The sequence below is a fragment of the Gavia stellata genome, unplaced genomic scaffold (assembly GCF_030936135.1).
Source record: "Gavia stellata isolate bGavSte3 unplaced genomic scaffold, bGavSte3.hap2 HAP2_SCAFFOLD_60, whole genome shotgun sequence".
Lineage (NCBI taxonomy): Eukaryota > Metazoa > Chordata > Aves > Gaviiformes > Gaviidae > Gavia > Gavia stellata.
Window position 1 is genome coordinate 617,684 of NW_026776979.1, and position 20,180 is coordinate 637,863.

At 47.5% G+C, this 20,180-nt stretch overlaps 1 protein-coding gene across 1 annotated transcript; it reads right to left on the minus strand.

The window, feature by feature from the left end:
• Window positions 1–6,270: 6,270 nt before the first annotated feature.
• Window positions 6,271–20,180, minus strand: LOC132321550 (syntabulin-like). The gene is given in 8 exon segments (XM_059835047.1): window positions 6,271–6,321; window positions 6,566–6,767; window positions 6,769–7,683; window positions 9,648–9,782; window positions 10,713–10,976; window positions 12,868–12,970; window positions 17,378–17,468; window positions 20,175–20,180. Coding segments are annotated over 8 exon segments (1,767 nt in total).

Here is a 20,180-nt window from a genome sequence, read left to right on the forward strand (position 1 = left end):
AATACGCAGCAAGCTGCAAATACAGTGCTCTTCACTTACAGTAGCTGAAAGCATTTCATTCCCGTTTTTCTATCCATTGCTGGGTTGGGGTTGGTTTTTCCCCCACCTTTGAGCTGTGTTAAACAACTTGGCTTACCTGGAGGTGCACGGCGCTTGTGTTCTAGCTTGTGCTGCGGGTTCTTCCTGCAAAGAAGAAAACAGTAAAAGCTCAGCTCGCTACCGTGCTCCACACTTCACAAGCTCTGAACTCCTCGGTGTTCCATGGATGATTTCCGTTTCTTTTTAAAATAAAATTCTGTGACCAGTGCCTGACCACAGTCTCTCAGCTCAGGGTGGAATGGAGGGTGGGAAAAAACCCACCAGATTAAAGGAGAGTTCCTAAAGAAGAGAATAAGAGTTCCTGCACACGAGTGCCTGGATAACAAGGGATCTAATCGCTGGGATCAACCTCTGGTAAAGCTCAGACTGAGATCCCGTTCGGACTGAGAATGATCCCACTCTGTACTGGGAGGGGGCCAGGGGCTCCAGTTTGGACTGGAACAGGGCCCAGTCTGTCCTGGGAGGGGGCCAGGGGCTCCAGTTTGGACTGAGAATGATCCCAGTCTGTCCTGGAAGGGGACCAGGGCATCCAGTTTGGACTGGGAATGATCCCAGTCTGTCCTGGGAGGGTGCCAGGGGATCCATTTTGGACTGGGACAGGGCCCAGTCTGTCCTGGGAGGGGGCCAGGGGATCCAATTTGGACTGGGAATGATCCCAGTCTGTCCTGGGAGGGGAGCAGGGGATCCAGTTTGGACTGGGAATGATCCCAGTCTGTCCTGGGAGGGGAGCAGGGGATCCAGTTTGGACTGGGACAGGGCCCAGTCTGTCCTGGGAGGGGGCCAGGGAATCCAGTTTGCACTGGGAATGATCGCAGTCTGTCCTAGGACAGAGCCAGGGGATCCAGTTTGGACTGGGAATGATCGCAGTCCATACTGGGAGGAGGACACCGGATCCAGTTTGGACTGGGAATGACCCTAGTCTCTAATGGGAGCTGGCCAGTGGATCCAGTTTGACTGGGAACGATCCCAGTCTGTCCTGGGAGGGGGCCAGGGGATCCAGTTTGGACTGGGAATGATCCCAGTCTGTACTGGGAGGGGGACAGGGGATCCAATTTGGACTGGGAATGATCCCAGTGTGTCCTGGGAGGGGGCCAGGGGATCCAGTTTGTACTGGGTAGGGCCCAGACTGTCCTGGGAGGGGACCAGGGAATCGAGTTTGGACTGTAACAAGGCCCAGTCTGTCCTGGGAGGGGGGCCAGGGGATCCAGTTTGGGATGGGACAGGGCCCAGTCTGTCCTGGGAGGGGGCCAGGGGATCCAGTTCGGACTGGGACAAGGTCCACTGTGTAATGGGAGGGGGCCAGGGGATCCAGTTTGGATGGGAACAGAGACCAGTCTGTCCTGGGAGCGGGCCAAGGGATCCAGTTTGCACTGGGAATAAACCCAGTCTGTCCTGGGAGGGTGCCAGGGTCTCTGATTTGGACTGGGACAGGGCCCAGTCTGTCCTGGGAGGGGACCAGGGGATCCAGTTTGGACTGGGAATGATCCCAGTCTGTCCTGGGAGGGGGCCAGGGAATCCAGTTTGGAATGGGAATGATCCCAGTCTGTCCTCGGAGGGGGCCAGGGGATCCAGTTTGGAATGTCAATGATCCCAGTCTGTACTGGGAGGGGCCAGGGGATCCAGTTTGGACTGGGACAGGGCCCAGTCTGTCCTGGGAGGGGGCCAGGGGATCAAGTTTGGACTGGGACAGGGCCCAGTCTGTCCTGGGAGGGGGCCAGGGGATCCAGTTTGGACTGGGACAGGGCCCAGTCTGTCCTGGGAGGGGACCAGGGGATCCAGTTTGGACTGGGACAGTGCCCAGTCTGTCCTGGGAGCGGCCAGGGGCTCCAGTTGGAAGTGGGAATGATTGCAGTCTGTACTGGGAGGGGGCCAGGGGATCCAGCTTGGACTGGGAATGATCGCAGTCTGTCCTGGGAGGGGGCCAGGGGATCCAGTTTGGAGTGGGACAGGGCCCAGTCTGTCCTGGGAGGGGCCAGGGGATCCAGTTTGGACTGGGACAGGGCCCAATCTGTCCTGGGAGGGGGCCAGCGGATCCAGTTTGGACTGGGACAAGGTCCACTGTGTAATGGGAGGGGGCCAAGGGATCCAGTTTGGACTGGGAATGATCCCAGTCTGTCCTGGGAGGGGGCCAAGGGATCCCGTTTGGACTGGGAATGATCCCAGTCTGTCTGGGAGGGGGCCAGGGGATCCAGTTTGAACTGGGAATGATCCCAGTCTGTCCTGGGAGTGGGCCAGGGGATCCAGTTTGAACTGGGAATGATCCCAGTCTGTCCTGGGAGGGGGCCAGGGGATCCAGTTTGGACTGGGAATGATCCCAGTCTGTCCTGGGAGGGGACCAGGGGATCCAGTTTGGACTGGGACAGTGCCCAGTCTGTCCTGGGAGCGGCCAGGGGCTCCAGTTGGAAGTGGGAATGATTGCAGTCTGTACTGGGAGGGGGCCAGGGGATCCAGCTTGGACTGGGAATTATCCCAGTCTGTCCTGGGAGGGGGCCAGGGGATCCATTTTGGAGTGGGACAGGGCCCAGTCTGTCCTGGGAGGGTGCCAGGGGATCCAGTTTGGACTGGGACAGGGCCCAATCTCTCCTGGGAGGGGGCCAGCGGATCCAGTTTGGACTGGGACAAGGTCCACTGTGTAATGGGAGGGGGCCAAGGGATCCAGTTTGGACTGGGAATGATCCCAGTCTGTCCTGGGAGGGGGCCAAGGGATCCCGTTTGGACTGGGAATGATCCCAGTCTGTCTGGGAGGGGGCCAGGGGATCCAGTTTGAACTGGGAATGATCCCAGTCTGTCCTGGGAGTGGGCCAGGGGATCCAGTTTGAACTGGGAATGATCCCAGTCTGTCCTGGGAGGGGGCCAGGGGATCCAGTTTGAACTGGGAATGATCCCAGTCTGTCCTGGGAGGGGGCCTAGGCTCGAGGCCTTGTAACTGTCCTGTGCTCTCACTGACTCACTTACTCTGAATCTTTGAGAACTGAGTGGCTTTAGGTTGTACAGTATTTGAACAAATACTACTGCCTAAGACTCGATTAGTCTGAGAAGCTGTGCTTACCTGAAACATGTCATTTAAAGAGTTTTAAAGACCCCTTTGCTTCCTGCCTGATGAAGAATGTCTGCTTTTGCTTTTTTATCAAAGTCTTTCTAAATACTTCACCGTTTTCCGTGGGAGATCATAGTGACCGCTGCAGAAGAAAATGACTTGTTATGGCTGACCTGCAACTCTAAATGTACTCCTGGTAGAGGCCACTATGGTAGAGCACAAGTTAGAGCCGAACACTGAAGTGGATTTCTTGTCACTTTGTCACTTGCAGCTTCCTGCGCTACCATGGCCATTTACCACACTGCAGTGGTTACCAGCGGGGGCATCACCACAGAACAGTGGTGCACACCGCTCCTTTCTGAGGAAGGTTGATGTTGTGAACGTAGGGGAGCGATTTAACCACTTACTTCCATTGGTAAATTCGTATTCCTAGCAGAAATTCTTTTATTTCCTACAGTTAGGGAAAAAAATCCTCCCACCTTATACTCGTTACATAGGTAGTATAACTGAAAAAAATTTGCATCCTCCTGTTCATAAAGCTACTGTGAAAACTCAGTTCAGTTAACAGCACTTCTCAAATGCAATTTTTGTACACTTACTATATGTATTTACAGTGGAATTCCTCTCGGAAAAGTGTGCAAGGTAAATGTGCAGCAGAAGGCAACAGTGCTTTAATGAAGAGGAAAAGTTAATGTCTGGGGGAAGGAAAAGTGTGTAGGAAGAGGGGAGTCCCTGTGGTTCTTAGGTGCCGCTCAGAGCTTCGGTGAATACCTTCTCCATCTTCTGCTGTGTGGATGCTATTATCCCTGAATTCATGGGTTGTATGGATTTCCTATCTTGTGACAGATGAGTGAAGGCAGCAAATTCTGTGCCTGAGCCTTAGTCCCTGTGCATACAGGTGTTGTAAATACTCTGGTTTTCTAAAATAATCAAAATATGATCATATAGAAAGGTTAAATTTGATTAACAAATAAAATAATAAAATACAAATGCATACGTTAGGATTGTTCAGTTAGAAACAATAACCATAGGATCCTCACCAGGGAGTCGCTGTTCCATACTAAGGAACTAACAGTAACGAGATGCAACGATGAAGAATTGAATAGAAAAGTCTTGTTTGAGTCCTGTGACAATGTGACCTGATATGCACCAGTGATGCTGCTTGGAAAATTCCTTACCTTTCCCACCTTGATTCAAATATCAAGAATGCCAATCAATAAATATTAATAGAAATAACCATTGATTGTTTTAAGGATGGATATTGGTAGAATAGTATAATCCAGAGAGCGATTAATAAAAATTAAATTATATATATTCTGTATGAAGGTAACTAGGTATGAATTATCTGTGATTTAATCATAAACTAACTGTTGAACAATGTAGCATCATGAATAGGTAGAATTTGCTTGTCAAGACAATGATAAGTTGTAGGCCTGATCAGTAAACCGAGGAAAACTTAGGAAGATTCAAGAATGGAATTTTACAACCAAGCTCAGCATGCACAAAGATTGGGTTCAACTAAAGGACACCATGAGGAAGACTATGGACGACCACCAGAGGACATCAGACGACGACCTGTGTACCTGAAGGTGCATGCGTCACGAGCATTTACATATATTAATGAGTTCTCGGAAACGGTATGAGTATGTTAATTGTTTATTGGAAATGTGATGAATATGTATACTTTGATTGTAAATAACTTTTGTAGCAGAGAAACTAAGCACGCACACGAGGTGGAGTGATCCCCTGTGCGTCCAGCGCTGCAATAAAGAAGTGTCTGCTCACCTACATACATTGTGTAGGTGAGTTTTTATATTACAGATTTGTAACACAGGGAACAGTGAAGTTGTAAAAGAATGGGAAGGGGTGGGGGGAGCTATCGGCCTAGATCATCTCTGCCTAGAAAACCAGAAATTTTAACTAAGTCATAAGTAGGTTCTGACACAAGTTTTGTTTAAAAGAGAAGTAACTGAGCAAGCAAGACAGTAAGAATTACCTTCTTTGTAAGGTGTTGATGAAAGGTTGGGTGGAGCCAGACAAACTCCACTATTTCATCTGTTGGATAACATTGCCCTCATCTGACCTAGGCACAGATCTCAAGTTTGGGACACGGAGAATTCGTGGTTTGATGGTCACAGTGGCATCTCATTGGGCACACGGAGACTGCATGCCTCTCGGCCGGGTTAAACGAGGCCTTCTGGATGTCTGTTAAATGCCAGGAAGACTGATACTCTCCTGGCAGTGCAGAAATGAGAAGTTGCAAGCTTCTGGAAGATTGCATTGGGTTAAAGATGAGGTCACTTGCATCTTTAATGCAGCGTGGATGCGGCAGAGCGGGTGGCCTGCGTGTCCACAGACTGGCTGGAGCCTTTTTCTCTGGCTGAGTGCTTACGCTCGGAGCTGAAATGAGGCGTTCTCCGGGTCCTGATGGTTCCTTATGCCCTGACACAGTGCCCCTCCAGCTCTGCCTGTGCCTGATAGCTCAGCTGAGACGGGCCATTTTGTATAGCTTTGCTACAAGAAAACACTCACACATGTTTAATATTTTTAACATGCTTTACTGAACTTGTGATTATAAAGGCAATTTACAATAAAGCAATTAAATAAACAATAAGTTAAAACATCATACATTTATACAAAGTATTTCAAAGGGCTCAAATGACTATCAGGTTCCAACTCATTAAGACTTTAAAACAACATCAATCTTCAAAGTGTATCCACACCTATACTTAGCATTGTAACATGTTTGAAGACTCCCATCAACGATTAAGAGCACTGCACGAGACAGGCATGAATGATGTGCTTGAAGCTTCCTGGGAAATATGGGTTTTACCTCTAAATTGAATTGACTCTTTGGACAACAAATTGTAAACACTAGCAGCCTTTCTGGAGTACATGAGTGATACCCTTAGTGGGAACCAGTCTCCGCGTCCCTCACTTAACACTGTAGTTTCACAAATGTTTCAGGTTAGTGCTGCCTAAAGACATACCCCACCTTTCTCCGGCCATCTGTTCCCATGCGCATCTCGTGCTACCCTTGAGCCAGTGCAAAGCACTTGTACGTTTGCTCAGTGAACCGGCCAGGGAAACTGATTGAGCTGCAAGGTAATTCAGCAAACAAACATGGCAGAGCGCTAGCTGTAATTCTCCTTGATTTCCCTGGTCATGTTCGCTGTGCAGATGTGCTGGCACCAGAAAGACATCAGTACAGGGGAGAGACACAGTGCCTGGGAGCAGGAAGACTATTTCTGTAGGCAGCAGTACTGTTAAAAACACCAGTTAAAACCATCTTGTGGAACTACAGGGTTCAGCTTTTTCATTTTGAAACAAGAAACGTGTTTTCGAAACAATTTATAATGCCGATCAAATAGTCAGGAGCAAAATAGTGGACTATCAGAATAGACAATAACTTTTTATGATCTCTCTCACCCCTCTTTCTCTCTGCCTCAGCCAGCCGGTGCCCAGGGGTGGAGTGGACTTCAGGTTTTCATCTCGAAGGGTGTATGGTGTAGAGTGCAGGGCCACCAGGCCACAAACACAAAGCAATGCTCCAATACTGTAAACGGGATCTGTTCCTCCTCTCCGAGTACGGAAAGCCCACAGGATAGTTGGTACAACAGGGGCTGCTACAGTATCTCTTCTTTATTCCTGTCTTGACATACCCAAAGGCTTCATCATCATGAGGTTCTGTAAAATCACGTTCTTTCACGAAATAGTTTTCATTAACTCCGTGCTCCACCTTCCTGCATGGAGACTCCATAGGTGACAAAAGGATGGCAGGGTTTAGATGACTTGGAGTTAAGTCCACTACGATACCAGAGTCACTGAACCTTCCAGGAGAAAATTCACCCAGTTCCTTCAGTGAAGATGGTGGGCTTAGAGGACAGGCACCTTGAGCTCTGAAGATGTTTTGAATGAGCTGCTCCACATCTAGGCTAGATGCCACCACGTCAGTCTGGATGGCCTGTTCCACCATCACATTGCTGACTTTCTCCTCCTCCTGGAAAGAAGTTAGTTTCTCATCCAGAACATTTTCAAGCATCTCTTGATTCAGAGCAGAACTGGAGGGAGCTGGATCACTCAACTCAGAGGTTATGGTGGTCAAACTGTCTTCACAGGAATCAGTCCCGTTAGCTGTGCCCTCATTAAGAAGCAGCCCACTATCTGCCACCTCCTTCAGAGCTTGGTCCTCTGTGGTGAGGCTGTCTGGCACTGTGGCACACAACACCAACGGCTTCCCCTCTGAGTCACACCTGTGCTCCAGGCACTGCTCATCTCTCACAGAGCTGCTCTGAGCCATCTCCATGCTCTGCAGCAAAGATTCCAGTTTCTTGTTTTCAATGCTAATGTCTATGAAGTATTGCTGCATTTTTTTGTCTTTCTCAGCCAAGCTGTTTTTCATGCTTTCAATAACCTGCTTGAGTTGTTTAACTTCCCTTCTTGCTTCCAAGGCGGCCAGCTCTGCCTCCACACGATGACACTCTTCCTCAACCCAGTCTTCCTTCATCCGTCTCAGCTGAGCTTTGAGTTCTTCTATTTCCATTTCCCTGTAGCAAAATAAAAAAGTTATAAAGCTTCTGCTGACCGGTCAGTTAAAGGGTCAACATGAGGCTCCACTGCACTGGGATGGCTATGCTGCGGAGATGCTCCAAGAAAGAAGCAAGCTTTTCCATGCAGCACTTGCTGCTGCCTTGAACGGAGCTGGCAGAGATGTCAGTCGGCTGCCCAGACACGCCGGCTGATTGCTAACTAGAGTCACCGACCTCGCCACACAGCCAGCAGCCTTGTGGACTGTGCTCTGATCCTGGACATTCTGAGGTGCAAGTGCTGGCTCTAGGTAAGGTCCAACCAGTGCAGCGCTTAACATCTCACCTACTGCCTCACCCTGGAGGAAATGGAAAGCTGGAGGCTGGAAAGCTGCCCGGCAGAAAAGGACCTGGGGCTGTTGATTGACAGCCGGCTGAAGATGAGCCAGCAATGTGCCCAGGTTGCCAAGGCAGCCAACAGCATCCTGGCCTGTATCAGAAATAGTGTGGCCAGCAGGAGCAGGGAGGTGATCGTGCCTCTGTACTCGGCTCTGGTGAGGCCGCACCTCGAATGCTGTGTTCGGTTTTGGGCCCCTCACTACAAGAAAGACATTGAGGTGCTGGAGCGTGTCCAGAGGAGGAAGGGCAAGGAAGCTGGTGAGGGGTCTGGAGCACAAGTCTGATGAGGAGCGGCTGAGGGAACTGGGGATGTTCAGTCTGGAGAAGAGGAGGCTGTGGGGAGACCTCATCACTCTCTACAGCTACCTGAAAGGGGGTTGCGGAGAGGTGGGTGTTGGTCTCTTCTCCCAGGTGACTAGTGACAGGACTAGAGGAAATGGCCTCAAGTTGTGCCAGGGGAGGTTCAGGTTGGATATTAGGAAAAACTTCTATACTGAGAAAGTGGTGAAGCATTGGGACAGGCTGCCCAGGGCGGTGGTGGAGTCACCATCTCTGGAGGTGTTCAAGGAATGTGTGGACGTGGCATTGTGGGACACGGTTTAGTGGGCATGGTGGTGTGGGTTGATGGTTTGCCTAGCTGATCTCACAGGTCATTTCCAACCTTAATGATTCTGTGATTCTGTGAAATGAGGAACTGCTGCCTGGATGCGTCCCCTGTGCCTGCCAGCAGCTCGTCACGTACAGCCAGAGCCAACACTGGCCTCAGACAGCAGGAGGGCTCGGGGCTGCAGGCATCTGGCTTGCTTTGCACCCACCCAGCCCAGCGTGGAGCCAGAGGCTGCTGCCTTGACTTGCAAGCAAGTGGGGAGAGGGGGCCCTTACTGAGATCCAGCCCTCCCAGATGCAGAGGTCGGGCTATCCCGAGCTGGTCCAAGGGGTCCCTGGGACTCTGCCTTGGGGCTCCACTCAAACACCCCTTTGTGCCCGCCTGGGCTGTGTGTGCTGGAGAGCCAGCTCTCAGAGCGCAGCTTTAGTAAAAGAGATGACAGAGATGACGTCTGTTGCTGTGGAATGCACATTGCCGCTTTTTTGCTCAGCATCCATACAAAGGGCTCTTGCGAAAAATTCAGTATCTAAGCGACAAAACCACAAGCGGGCACACTGGTTGGTGTAAGAGCTTTTCTTTCATTAGGGGAGAAGGGGGACAGCTGTAGTCATCTTTCACTGAATCAAGCAGAACAGAAGACTAAGGTAATAACATGCTTGCAAGTCGAAACTCTTATGTAGAAAAGGTCTCAATGCTAAATCAGACTGGTAAAAAATGACCCTTTAAAAATATTCTGCTAGGGAAGTTCAGAAAAGGGAAAAGAGGCAGCCATATTCATAACTAAACTGCATGGTACGTATTCACGGAGCACACTATGAAACCTGAAATACCTGAAACGAACCTAATCAGATTGATCATATTTCAAATTTCTTAATGAAGACTTTATGCGGTCCAGAAATGAGTAAAAACATTCAGGATTCCCACCCCTAAATGCTCCTGAATTAGTCTTTCTAATTCTGATTTCTGAAGTGAAATATACCTTTCTTTAAGTTTGCTCTCAGATTCCTTCAGCTTTGTTTTCAAATGCCGCACTGTAAGTTCCTTCTGCTGCAGAGGAGTCAAGCACTGCTCTGGATTTTCTGGCTTCACGCTGTGATTGTCACCACAAGAAATGGTGACAAGAAAAAAAAATCAAACCATCACATAACATCACTCCTACAGTTCTTAAGTCCTGGCAAAAAGAAAAACATCCCATACACTAATACAAAGCTTGACTCATTTGGGGCTCCTCACCGCCTGCACAAGTGACTCCCTCCGGCAAATCAAAGTACTTGAGGAAATGGCTGATTTGTGGCTATGTGCAAAATTTGCTATTTGTTATACTTGTCTTCAGTGCAGGGAGACACTTAACTTTAAAACACCCAGCCAACCCCTCACCCTAAACAGGTGGTGTGCCCAAGGGCAGGCAGCCGGGCCACCGGCAAAGGCACCCAGCTGCAGACACGGTCAGGTGAGGTAGTGTAGGGACTGCGTTCAGCTCCACATGTGAGGTAGGAAGCTGAGCACCCTGAAACCTAGATTCATCCTGTCTGGCTTTAGGTGCATATTTGACATGCTTGGCTGTTGAGTTGCCTGAGAGAGAGAGAGAGAGAGAGAGAGAGGGCAACAGCAGCAGTGTGGTGGCAATTTCTTCTCTGCAATACGTGTTGCATGCTCTGACAGGTATCTGTTTTCTTTCCTGTACGGGAAACTGCACAGAGAGGTGCCTAAGGCTGGGCAGGGTGAATTTTCACCTGAGTGTATCATATTTTCTATACTACCCCATCCAAGACTCTCCAAAGCGAAAGGACCCTTATACAAAAGAACCAGTAAATCCACATGGGAATTGATGCCATGAAACCACATGAAGGAGCCTGCCTTGGAGTGAAAAACAACTATAAGGGGCTTTGACTAAAAGTAACCTTGAATTTTACAGTGCTGAAACAATAAAGCTTTTACAGGGGATGGAGCACCCTGTTGACTGGTGAGCCACCAATATGAGGAGTCACACCTATGCTGAGGAGCAAGTTGACCTGCACGGCAACCCAGACAGCCAATGCCACATTACCGTGCAGAGACGGTAAGACAGTGCGCTGAACACTGGCATGCTGAAATAAAGACTTGCCTCATCACTGAGCTGCTGTCGCTTCCTTTGCATGAGCCTGGCTTGCTCCTGCTGGCGGAAGAAGCCCCATAATTCTGGTGGACGTTAGCAGGACACAGCTGGCTTTTGCCCAGTCTTGACAAAGGGTCCTTTTCACGAGAAGCAGGTGGGCTGGCTCTGGACTTGTAGGATAAGGATCCATTATTCCGACCATAAGGGCCACGGCTGCAGGGGAAGCAACACGGTTAAGGCATATTGGATTATCCTCATCACGCAACCATTATGTGTCTTATTTTACACACAAAGTTGTCTAAACACTAAAACAGACAGGTAACTGTGAGTGGCCGTGAAGAAAGTCAGTCCCAAAGTCATCAGCCACTGCACGTTCTTTCACTGACTGTGGGGCACTCAGTCTGAATTACGTGATCTAGGAAAACCTCAGCCATTTTCACATTTCTCAGTGGATAGCACGATTCCCAGTGACTCCATCAGATCATCCACGTTCCCTGAACCTCTGACTCCATTAAGTAATGAGAGAACTGCAGCCTGGACTAGTGCCAAAAGAACCACACTTCAGCCTTTCCCAGCCAGGTCTGCATAGAGATGCCTGTCCACGGAGGTCTGCTGTAAGACTGCTTTCAAGCTCCTCAGCAAGCGGCCTGAAGGATCACAGCGTGCAGTGAAAACAGATTTTGGTTGAGCCACTGTTCTTTCCTGCCTTTGGCATACCGGCTGCTTCAGCTGCCATTGTCAGCTATTCACTTGCTTAGATATAGTTCGAAACCCACTGTGAGCAGTCTGAAAGAGTATTAAAAAAGCACAGCCTTTTCTTTCTTCCTTCCAGTTTCCCCTCATACATATCTACCTTTCTTTTCCCACTCTTTACTAAATAATCGGACTGTCAACTGTGTGCTTGACAGCAATTGGTATCTGCATTGCCTGACAGCTGCCAAAGGGCTGGGGTGCTCTGAGGACAGCTTCTCGAGGGGCATTCCTCACTTGCTTTGCCTTCTGCACTACTACGCTGCCAACATCGTCCTCTCATGCCAGTTGTTCTTCTAAACTGTAACGGAAGGGCTGGTTTCAAAAAAATATGGTAAAAGGCAAATCCAGACAGCAAAAGAGAAACCTTAAGCATAAAAATTGAAATACCACAGAATTATGAAGCAAGCTCTCTTCTCAAAATCATCTGACTTGGTTTCCTCCCTTCTCCGAAAATGGAACAGTTTATAAGGAACAGGTGGTTGAGCGGCTGCCGCAGACCTCCATCACACTGCTGCCGCTTGGGTCATTTTATAACCATTTCACAATGAAGTGCAGGACTGTGGCTTGTGATAACGTGGAAATGTTTCACAGCGACTTAAGCCAAACAGTTAAAGAGAACATATTGCAAAGGAGACATCTCTTTCCACTCGGTACAGTACAGCATCAACTCTTGTGTGAGGCAGAATTTGCCCAGACTGTGCGTAACACAGCCACGCATTTGAAGGAGCATTCTTACAGAGGACTTCTGTCCAATTAAGTAGGTCAGTATGCTCTAACGTAAAGTTACATTTAAATGCACAATAATCTATGAAATGATACATCATCTTACTGCAAGTAAGGTGATTTTAGGGCTTCATATTATATCTAGTATTGCTTTCTCCCCCAGCCAGTACCTTTACTTATTAGGTTTAACCTAGAGAGCACTTAAGTAACATTTATTTTTCCAACAGTCTCATGACACAGACAGGAAACTGCTCATTAAGCATCATTCTGCCAACCTCTGTACACTGGGGCAAGCTGCGACCTTGGAGACGTGTGTGCCTTAAGCACAGGGCTATCCCACTGCCAGTCCCAGCCTGCCTGCCAGCTCTTCCACAAAGGGCAGGAAACCAGTCCTGTCAGTTTGAACTCTTTGGTTTTGGTCTCCAAACACAGCATTTGTATTTTTTTTTTCTTCTTTCTCGTATCACAGTTCTCATCCACATAAGTACTGCCCGAGAGCACAGCATCACCCAAATTGTTTTAAAACTCACAATACTGCTATTGTCTGTATTAGCTGCAAGACCTTACAGAGTAGTCTACCTCTGCACTAGTGACACCTGCACTATTCACGAAAGATTGCTTTGCTTACTTGAGAGAAAAAGAAGATCTTTTGCTTCCAGCAGCAGACACGTGGACTTCAGGCACTGAAATACCGCCCATGCTGCTTGAAGAGCTAAAATCGGCTTCACTCCCTGGCAAGGAAAAGGGAAGAGTAAAAACATGATGATAACTCAAAGTCTGTTTTCAAAATAACAACGAATCCCAAGCATCCTTCCTTTGTCCGTCCTGTGTGCATTTTAGAAGTCGCATGAATTTTCAAACATCCCTGAGGACAAGCGCTGGGCTTGTTCCAGATTTTCAACGTGTCTTCAGAACCGGCACTTCAACAAGAGCAGAAAAAACATTTGAACACAAAACCCTCGTGCTACAGAAGCCATTGTAGGACGCGGCCAGGAACATTTGTTGTGACAACCTGTTTGCTTTCTCACAGCCATCAGCACGTGAATGAGGCTGCTCACGTGGCTCCGTCAGAAGCCCAGTGATTCGGAACACACAATTGTGATGTCAAATGAGAACCAAAAATAGAGTGAAGGCATCTAAAACACAACCTCCCCAGGATTTAGATATCTAGGTACATAAATGCAAGTAAAATCCCAGTGTTTAAAGGGGCCAAATGTTCGAAATGCCACCACTATCTCTCTGCAAAGACCTGCTGAGGTCTTTATGGTCGAGCTTCCACTTTTGAGCCCAGTAACCACCGCTTACCCCATGCTCTTATACCACAGTGGAATCAAATAAGTGAGATTTGCATGACTAAGATAAAGACATTCGCTTCGCTTTCTATGCCTACACATAAATAGAGATACATAAACAGAAGGAACATACAGACATATGCACTCAATACTGCTCAAAAAGTGTTAAAAGGAATCACTCTGAGGAAAACAAATACTTTTAGGGAAGTAATTTGGCCACCAAAGAACAAAGTTCAGCGAACACTGAAGCTGTTTATGATTTGAAGTCAAACATGGCCAGAAAATGGAAAACCAGAGTTTTCTATTTTCTGTCTGAAATGATGCTTTCATTTTGAAAACTGTCAAATTTCTTTCTTCTTTTAAAAAGGGGTGAAAACATTAAAAAATCTCCCCAGTCATTCTAAAGATTTTAGGTTGAGTATCATCTCTGTTCAGTCTGAAACACAGGTTTTCTTTAATGTATTGATTTGGCAGCAAAGCCCCAAATCAGTTATTCCCATAGCTCCACTTTGAACATAACAGGGTGTCAGACAAAAAAAGAAATAGGGGATGTAAAGGAAAAGAGAACAGGGAATAATCTACCAATTCCTGAGTAAACATTGCTCAGAAAACAGTTCCAATCCCAGGATTCTCATTAAAAAGGCGTTAATAACCTGCAGGAATCCCAAAAAGGTCAACAAAAATGGTAACACGATTACAGGGCACTGTTTAGGAAGGGAGATGATGGGAACTTGTGTGTTCTAAGATAAAAAGAAATACTGGCAACACAGGGAGGAGGAACACAGCTGGAAAACTGTAGAGAAACTGTAGAGAAAACCAGGTAACAGCAACACAGGATTCTGGCTGCAATGCGTGTTATTTCATGAAAAATGACTTGAAATAAAATCTGATGGTTGGTGGGAGTTGTGCATAGTAAAATGTAGCTGGAGTAGGTTCAGAATACTTTAACCAGGGAATCAGAAAGCTATTTTAAACGTTGGCATAAATAATAAAGATTGTAATTTAAAAGCAGAGCACAAAAAAAATATCTCCCAAGGGAAGATTCATAACGGCCTCTTTCATATGCACAGTATTTCTTTCTGTGGAGGTGAAACGAGCTAAAAGTCACAGAAAACAGTCAGAAAGAGCAGAAAATTTGCTGCAGTAAATACCCAAATTGCAAAACATGTTCTAGCTTGACCTCACGCCTATTTAAAACAAATACTTAAGATTGTGCAGTGTGTGTAGCATCGGCTTCTCTTTTTTGACTCATCTTCCAGACTGCTTGAATATACAAAAAGGAATTTTTTTGACTAAAGATAACAGCTATTGCCATCTTCCATACCTGCCTCAACTCTGACCTTGAAACCCCAGGGCCCTTCTTACGCCAGAACTCAGCCATCTTTTCCAGATGCAGGAGCACGTCCCCACAATCCCCACGAGACCTGCATCTCTGCCAAAAGGCATGTGGAGCTAAAAGATGAATTGGCTGGCATGGGTCTCACGCTGTCCAGCAGCCCGGCGGCTCAGGCGCTCCCTGCAAAAGTCCCATCTCTGCATCCCCTACTCACTCAGCTTTGCAGTCAGAGCCGTGGCTTTCTCAGGGACCAAGCACAAGGCTAAGCTCGAGGTGGCAGGCATCCTGAGGCGAGAACCTCCCTTTAACGGTGGGCATCCCACTCTCTGTAAATCTGGAGCAGTATTGAGACAATTAACGGGCTAGAGAGAGAGAGAGAGAAAGGAGTTATGGTGTGCCTGCTGGGAACTCGGCTTCAAACCCCCAACAAAACAGTTACTGAATTCTACGAAGGGGAACAGCTTCCCTGGGAGCAGACTCCCCGCATCACCTCAGTCTACCCAGCAGACTGCTGTTAGGGTGCCCTTCTTCTCTGTCCTCAAGTTCCCTTTACTGAACTAAGTAACAGGCATCTCCTTTTTTTTTTTTTTTTTTTTTTTCCCCTTCTGTGAGGAAGGAGATAAGTACCTTACTGCAGAATATTTGTGCCCGACACCCTGAACTGCAGGTGGCCTGTGCCACCAGCCCAGGGCTGAGCAGTTCATTATTTAGGACAGATGGGACTCAGGCTTTTGCCTTTTACTTGCCCATTCCTCCTTTGTAACTTGCTGACTTCTTTTTTGCATCCTCCATTTTCGCTGTGACGTCTGGGCGCTTGCTACAGCCTAAGAGTCTTCTGAACAAAAGGAGAGACGTGTCTTGAGAGGCCACAGCCCAACCACTAATTGTCTACATCTCCACTAAGCAACGGCAACCATCATTTTTTAGAAGGGGGTGGCTCATAAAATTTGTGACACAGAATTAAAAGATCACTTTTCTAGGCCACTTGAATTCAACAGAAACTTGTAGATATGCATTCAAACATACAAAACACTTCAAAGCCAAAACTGTAAGTGCTACTTAGCTTATTCTCCTTCGAAAGAAATGCTTGGCTATTTGAACATGTTTTCCACATCAATTCAACTAAATTTGTTTAAATTCAAACTTTAAATCGAAGAACTATAAAAATCCAAACTAAAGAAAATAGCACTATGCTAATAATTTTTATCTAACTCTTAAAGCATCTTTTGCTCAAAATATTTATATTCCGATTACATTCCAGAATTATCTCTCGGATGTTACGGAGCACCTTTTTCACTTCAGTGCAATTTAGTTAGCTTATGTTCTAAAAATACTTCATGCCTGCTGACTAACAAAATTCATGGTGCGAAATGAGATACAGAAATTTCCCTGTGCAATGCTGCCTTGGGCAGCGGTCCTCAGAAACAGGACAAACAGAGAGTGCCTAAGCTTATCAGGGATGAACAGAAGAGGAAAAGGCATCTAATTAGACCTACTTGAAAGATCCAAGCGTGATCTTGAAACACCAACTTTCTTCGGCAGCTGAATGTCCAAGACTGACTTTCCTTTCTGTTAAACAAAAAAACCCCCAAAACCCTAAACAAACAAAAAAGGAGAGATAAAAGAGACAGAGACTGTACTTGGCTTCCATAAGGGCTAACAGCAGAGCTGTCAGAGACCTGATGAGGACCACAGGAGACTGGGGTGTGATTCATCTGACTAAACACGAATGTCTCTAACGTAGACACCCGCGTCTGAGCCAACATCGGTCCCATTTTTAGACAACGGAGAGTTACTCAGTAGAACCAGTGAGTTCAAGGCACTGCTTACCTTATCCTAAAGCAAATGCTTACATATTTGGGCAGAAAGACCGCGCACTAGAGTCACTGATTTTATTTGTTACATCTCCTTTAAAACAAAACAGGACCTCAGTCCACTTCTGCAGGCGGAGACAATTACAGCTACATTACAGATACACAGCTGAGGTCAGACAAATGACAGTCTATCTCTGCTCTATCCAATTTGGCTCAAGACCGTGAATGTACATCTCCCTCACCTCCCAAACAGCTCCCGTAACCCCCAGAAGAAGGGAAATGGCAGATTCACCTCTTAAAGCTGTTCCACTTAGGAAGTGGAAAGAGAGCCAGTCCCCACCCACAGCCCACAGCTCCTGAAGGTCATCTAAGGAGACCTGGAGATTCAAATGTCTCCTCTTCTAAATCACAAACACGGAGGGGTTTATGCCAGAGAGAGGAGCTCCAGCGGGATCTACTGGCTGTGCCGGGTCCGTTGAGCCAACTGGGAGGGACCACTCACAAACTGCCACCGGAACCCAAACGTTCTGAAGCGTGCGGGGGAGGGCGGGGCTATGCAAATGACGGACCCCCAACAGCCGCATCCACCCCCCCACCACCCACCAGACTTCACAGCGCTGGTGCCTTCCAGACCTCACAGCTCCAACTGCTACAGCACACCACACCTTCCCAGGGTGACCCCCCTCCACGCCCAACTCCAGGACACAAGCTTTGAGGATAGCACGGGCTTGAACCCGGACACGGCGTCCTCGCTCCTGGAGGGCGAGATGTGCGTGTTCATCTCCCTCTGAAAGAGGAAAAAATAACATTAGAAACCCTCAACCCGACACGACAAGAGCTTTAACTCATTTAAACCAGACACAGAAGATGTTTCTATGAACTTCTGATCCTAGTATTTAGGAACAAAAATACAGGCTTTAGACAAGTATGATTAATTGAAGGAAATCACGCCAGATAATCTCAATGCCACTTTAAAGAGGATTTCACATTGAAGCAAGCTGGGAGGGGATTTTGTCAGCCAGGAATCCATCAGCAAGCACTTCAATCTTTAAGGGAACTGATTTTTGGAACACTGAAGGGATATTTTTAATGATAAAACCATTTACTCCAAGCAGGAGAAGATCATCCACTGTACACTCGCACTCTGCTATTCACACACCCCTCCCTCCCCGCCCTTTTTTTTTATTAATTAAAAACAAGTGCCACTAAGCAGTATTTCCGATGGAAGGCAAATGTGGGTAAGCCTTCCAGAAATACAGGCAGCTCAAAGCAATTGTCCTGTCCCACAGAGAGCATCCCAAAGGAAGACTGAGCTCCCCAACACGCCTTGCACAACTGCAACCCCTCCCCAGGAAGCCCAAAGAGAAACATGATGCTTTTGAAAAATCCCAGTCCTCCGCACTTGATGGTGTCAGAGCAAAAGTCTGGACAAGAACAAGAGCCCCACTTGAGGCTCAACAAAGCTGTATTTGATGCACAGTCTGGGAAAACCAGAGCCAGCAGATAACTCAGAGCTTTTACAGAAGGCCTCAGACCTCCCAGCATCAGCGCTGAGAGCAGCTTCCTACGCCAAGCACAGGGATGGAGAAACAGCTGGTCACGAGCAATGGGTCCTTCCCAAGGTCTCAGGCAGCCTGCACCATAGAGGGTTGCTTAAGCAAGCCGTTTGTAAGAGACAAGGTCTAGGAGGAGGCTTTTCCATAAACGGCATTCTCAAGCCGAGATCCTCGAGAACACGACCTTGCTGCTCGCTCTCTTCCCCTACAGAGCCTGAAGGAGCTGCCCAACGGCTCAGGCAATCGCCATTTTCAAGAGAGGCAGAGTCCAGCAGTATGTAAGGCTGCCAGATCCAGAGACATCTCCTGTATGGATCCTTCCCCTGACATACAGGCCCATGCTGGCCAGTCTGGTATTCATGACTGGAGCTGAAGTGCTCTGGAAGGTCTGCACACACTGGCCACTGAAAAGCTCTGCTCAGTGCTACCAGATGATTTCTAGTCAAATTCAGCAACAGAAAGACAAACGGGGAGAGGCCACAGTCCCGCGTGCAAAGGGAGCAGAGAACAAAACAAAAGATACCGGGGGCAATTCTGGAAGCAGCAACTGGCCATCTGGCAGACGCATTTTTACCCTCACCTGGTTCAGGTTTTGGGGGGAAGATCTCCGAACCAAAGTCTTCTTTAAGCAACTCCAGCGGGTGGAGAGGAAGGCAGTTGGGAATGGGGACGAGGTAGCCGTGTCACAGGGAGAACTGCAGGAATAGAATGACAAGCATTAGAACCACAGCCAGCCAGGGAAATCGAACTAGAGCAGTCTTCAGCCTCAGAAAGACAAAAAGAATGGAGAGGAGGAGGCAAGTCAGGAGGCAGGCAGGGAGATTTCCCGTTTTGAGTTGTACGTAGAGGATCTTCAAACAAATCCTTTGTCTCCATTTTCACAAAAATTATGATCTCGAGCAGGTGGGGCGAGGAAGCAAGGACTGAGTTCAGCAGGCTGGATCAAAGGAGTCAGGGAACTTCTTTCAGAATTCAGAAAGAACTCACCCATGAAACTGAAGCCCTCTCTCAGAGCAAGAACTTCTGACATCATCTACCTCTGACTTAGCAGGTTTGTTACTGAGCTACAGAAAACATTTCCCCAAAGAACTGGAGTCAGGCAGCTGCGCAGCTATAGCCTAACGGGTTTGACATCAGTAGTATGCAAGGCTCTGGAGAATTTGAAAAGGAATTAATCAACACCATCAAACTAAGCAGGATAAAAGACACCCCTGGGCAACCAAAATAACGCCAGCATCCCAGCCCCTCTAGCACATCTCTGAAACTCTCCCAGCATCCTCTGGGTGCTGGTGATTACTCAAATCGTGTTGTACATGAACACTCCAAGATGAGAAGAACCCTGCGTCAAACCCCATTTGGGGTACCCCCATTTGGCTGGGACACCTCATGCACAGGAATAAATAGTTACCCTTGTATTTCTATACTTTGTGTCCCAGCATCGCTCCTTGGTTGGCATGGGCCACTTGCCAATTTTCTCAACAGCCCTACAGAGGAGAGTTTTGCTTGCCTGAAGGAAACTCTGCAATTGGGTTCACTGTGATCACACAAAAAAGTGCTAACCAGAATTATGTGTTTCTTTTCTTCTTAGCCTTTTATGACTTTCTCTAGCAGTTTCACTTCAAATAAAAGTAAGAAAAGAAAAGCATAGGGGGAAAATGAGGCAATTATTTAAAAATTCAGTCAAGATGAAATGAACACTAAAATCATTGATGCAAGTCAACAACGGTGGCTAGCACGGCTCCACGGGCATCCCACTCATTCTATTAAGTCGCATATTTATAAACTTCTATTAAAATCACTTTTGCCAATACCTTGAACGGCGATTCTTTAAGCAGCCTAAACCACTCATTCGCAACAGTGCCCAGTATTTCTTTTTCTTTAAACCTTCATGCCATTCCTGTCAGTGTTTTCTGGCTTCAGCTGTCTCCTGCACTTACCGCCAT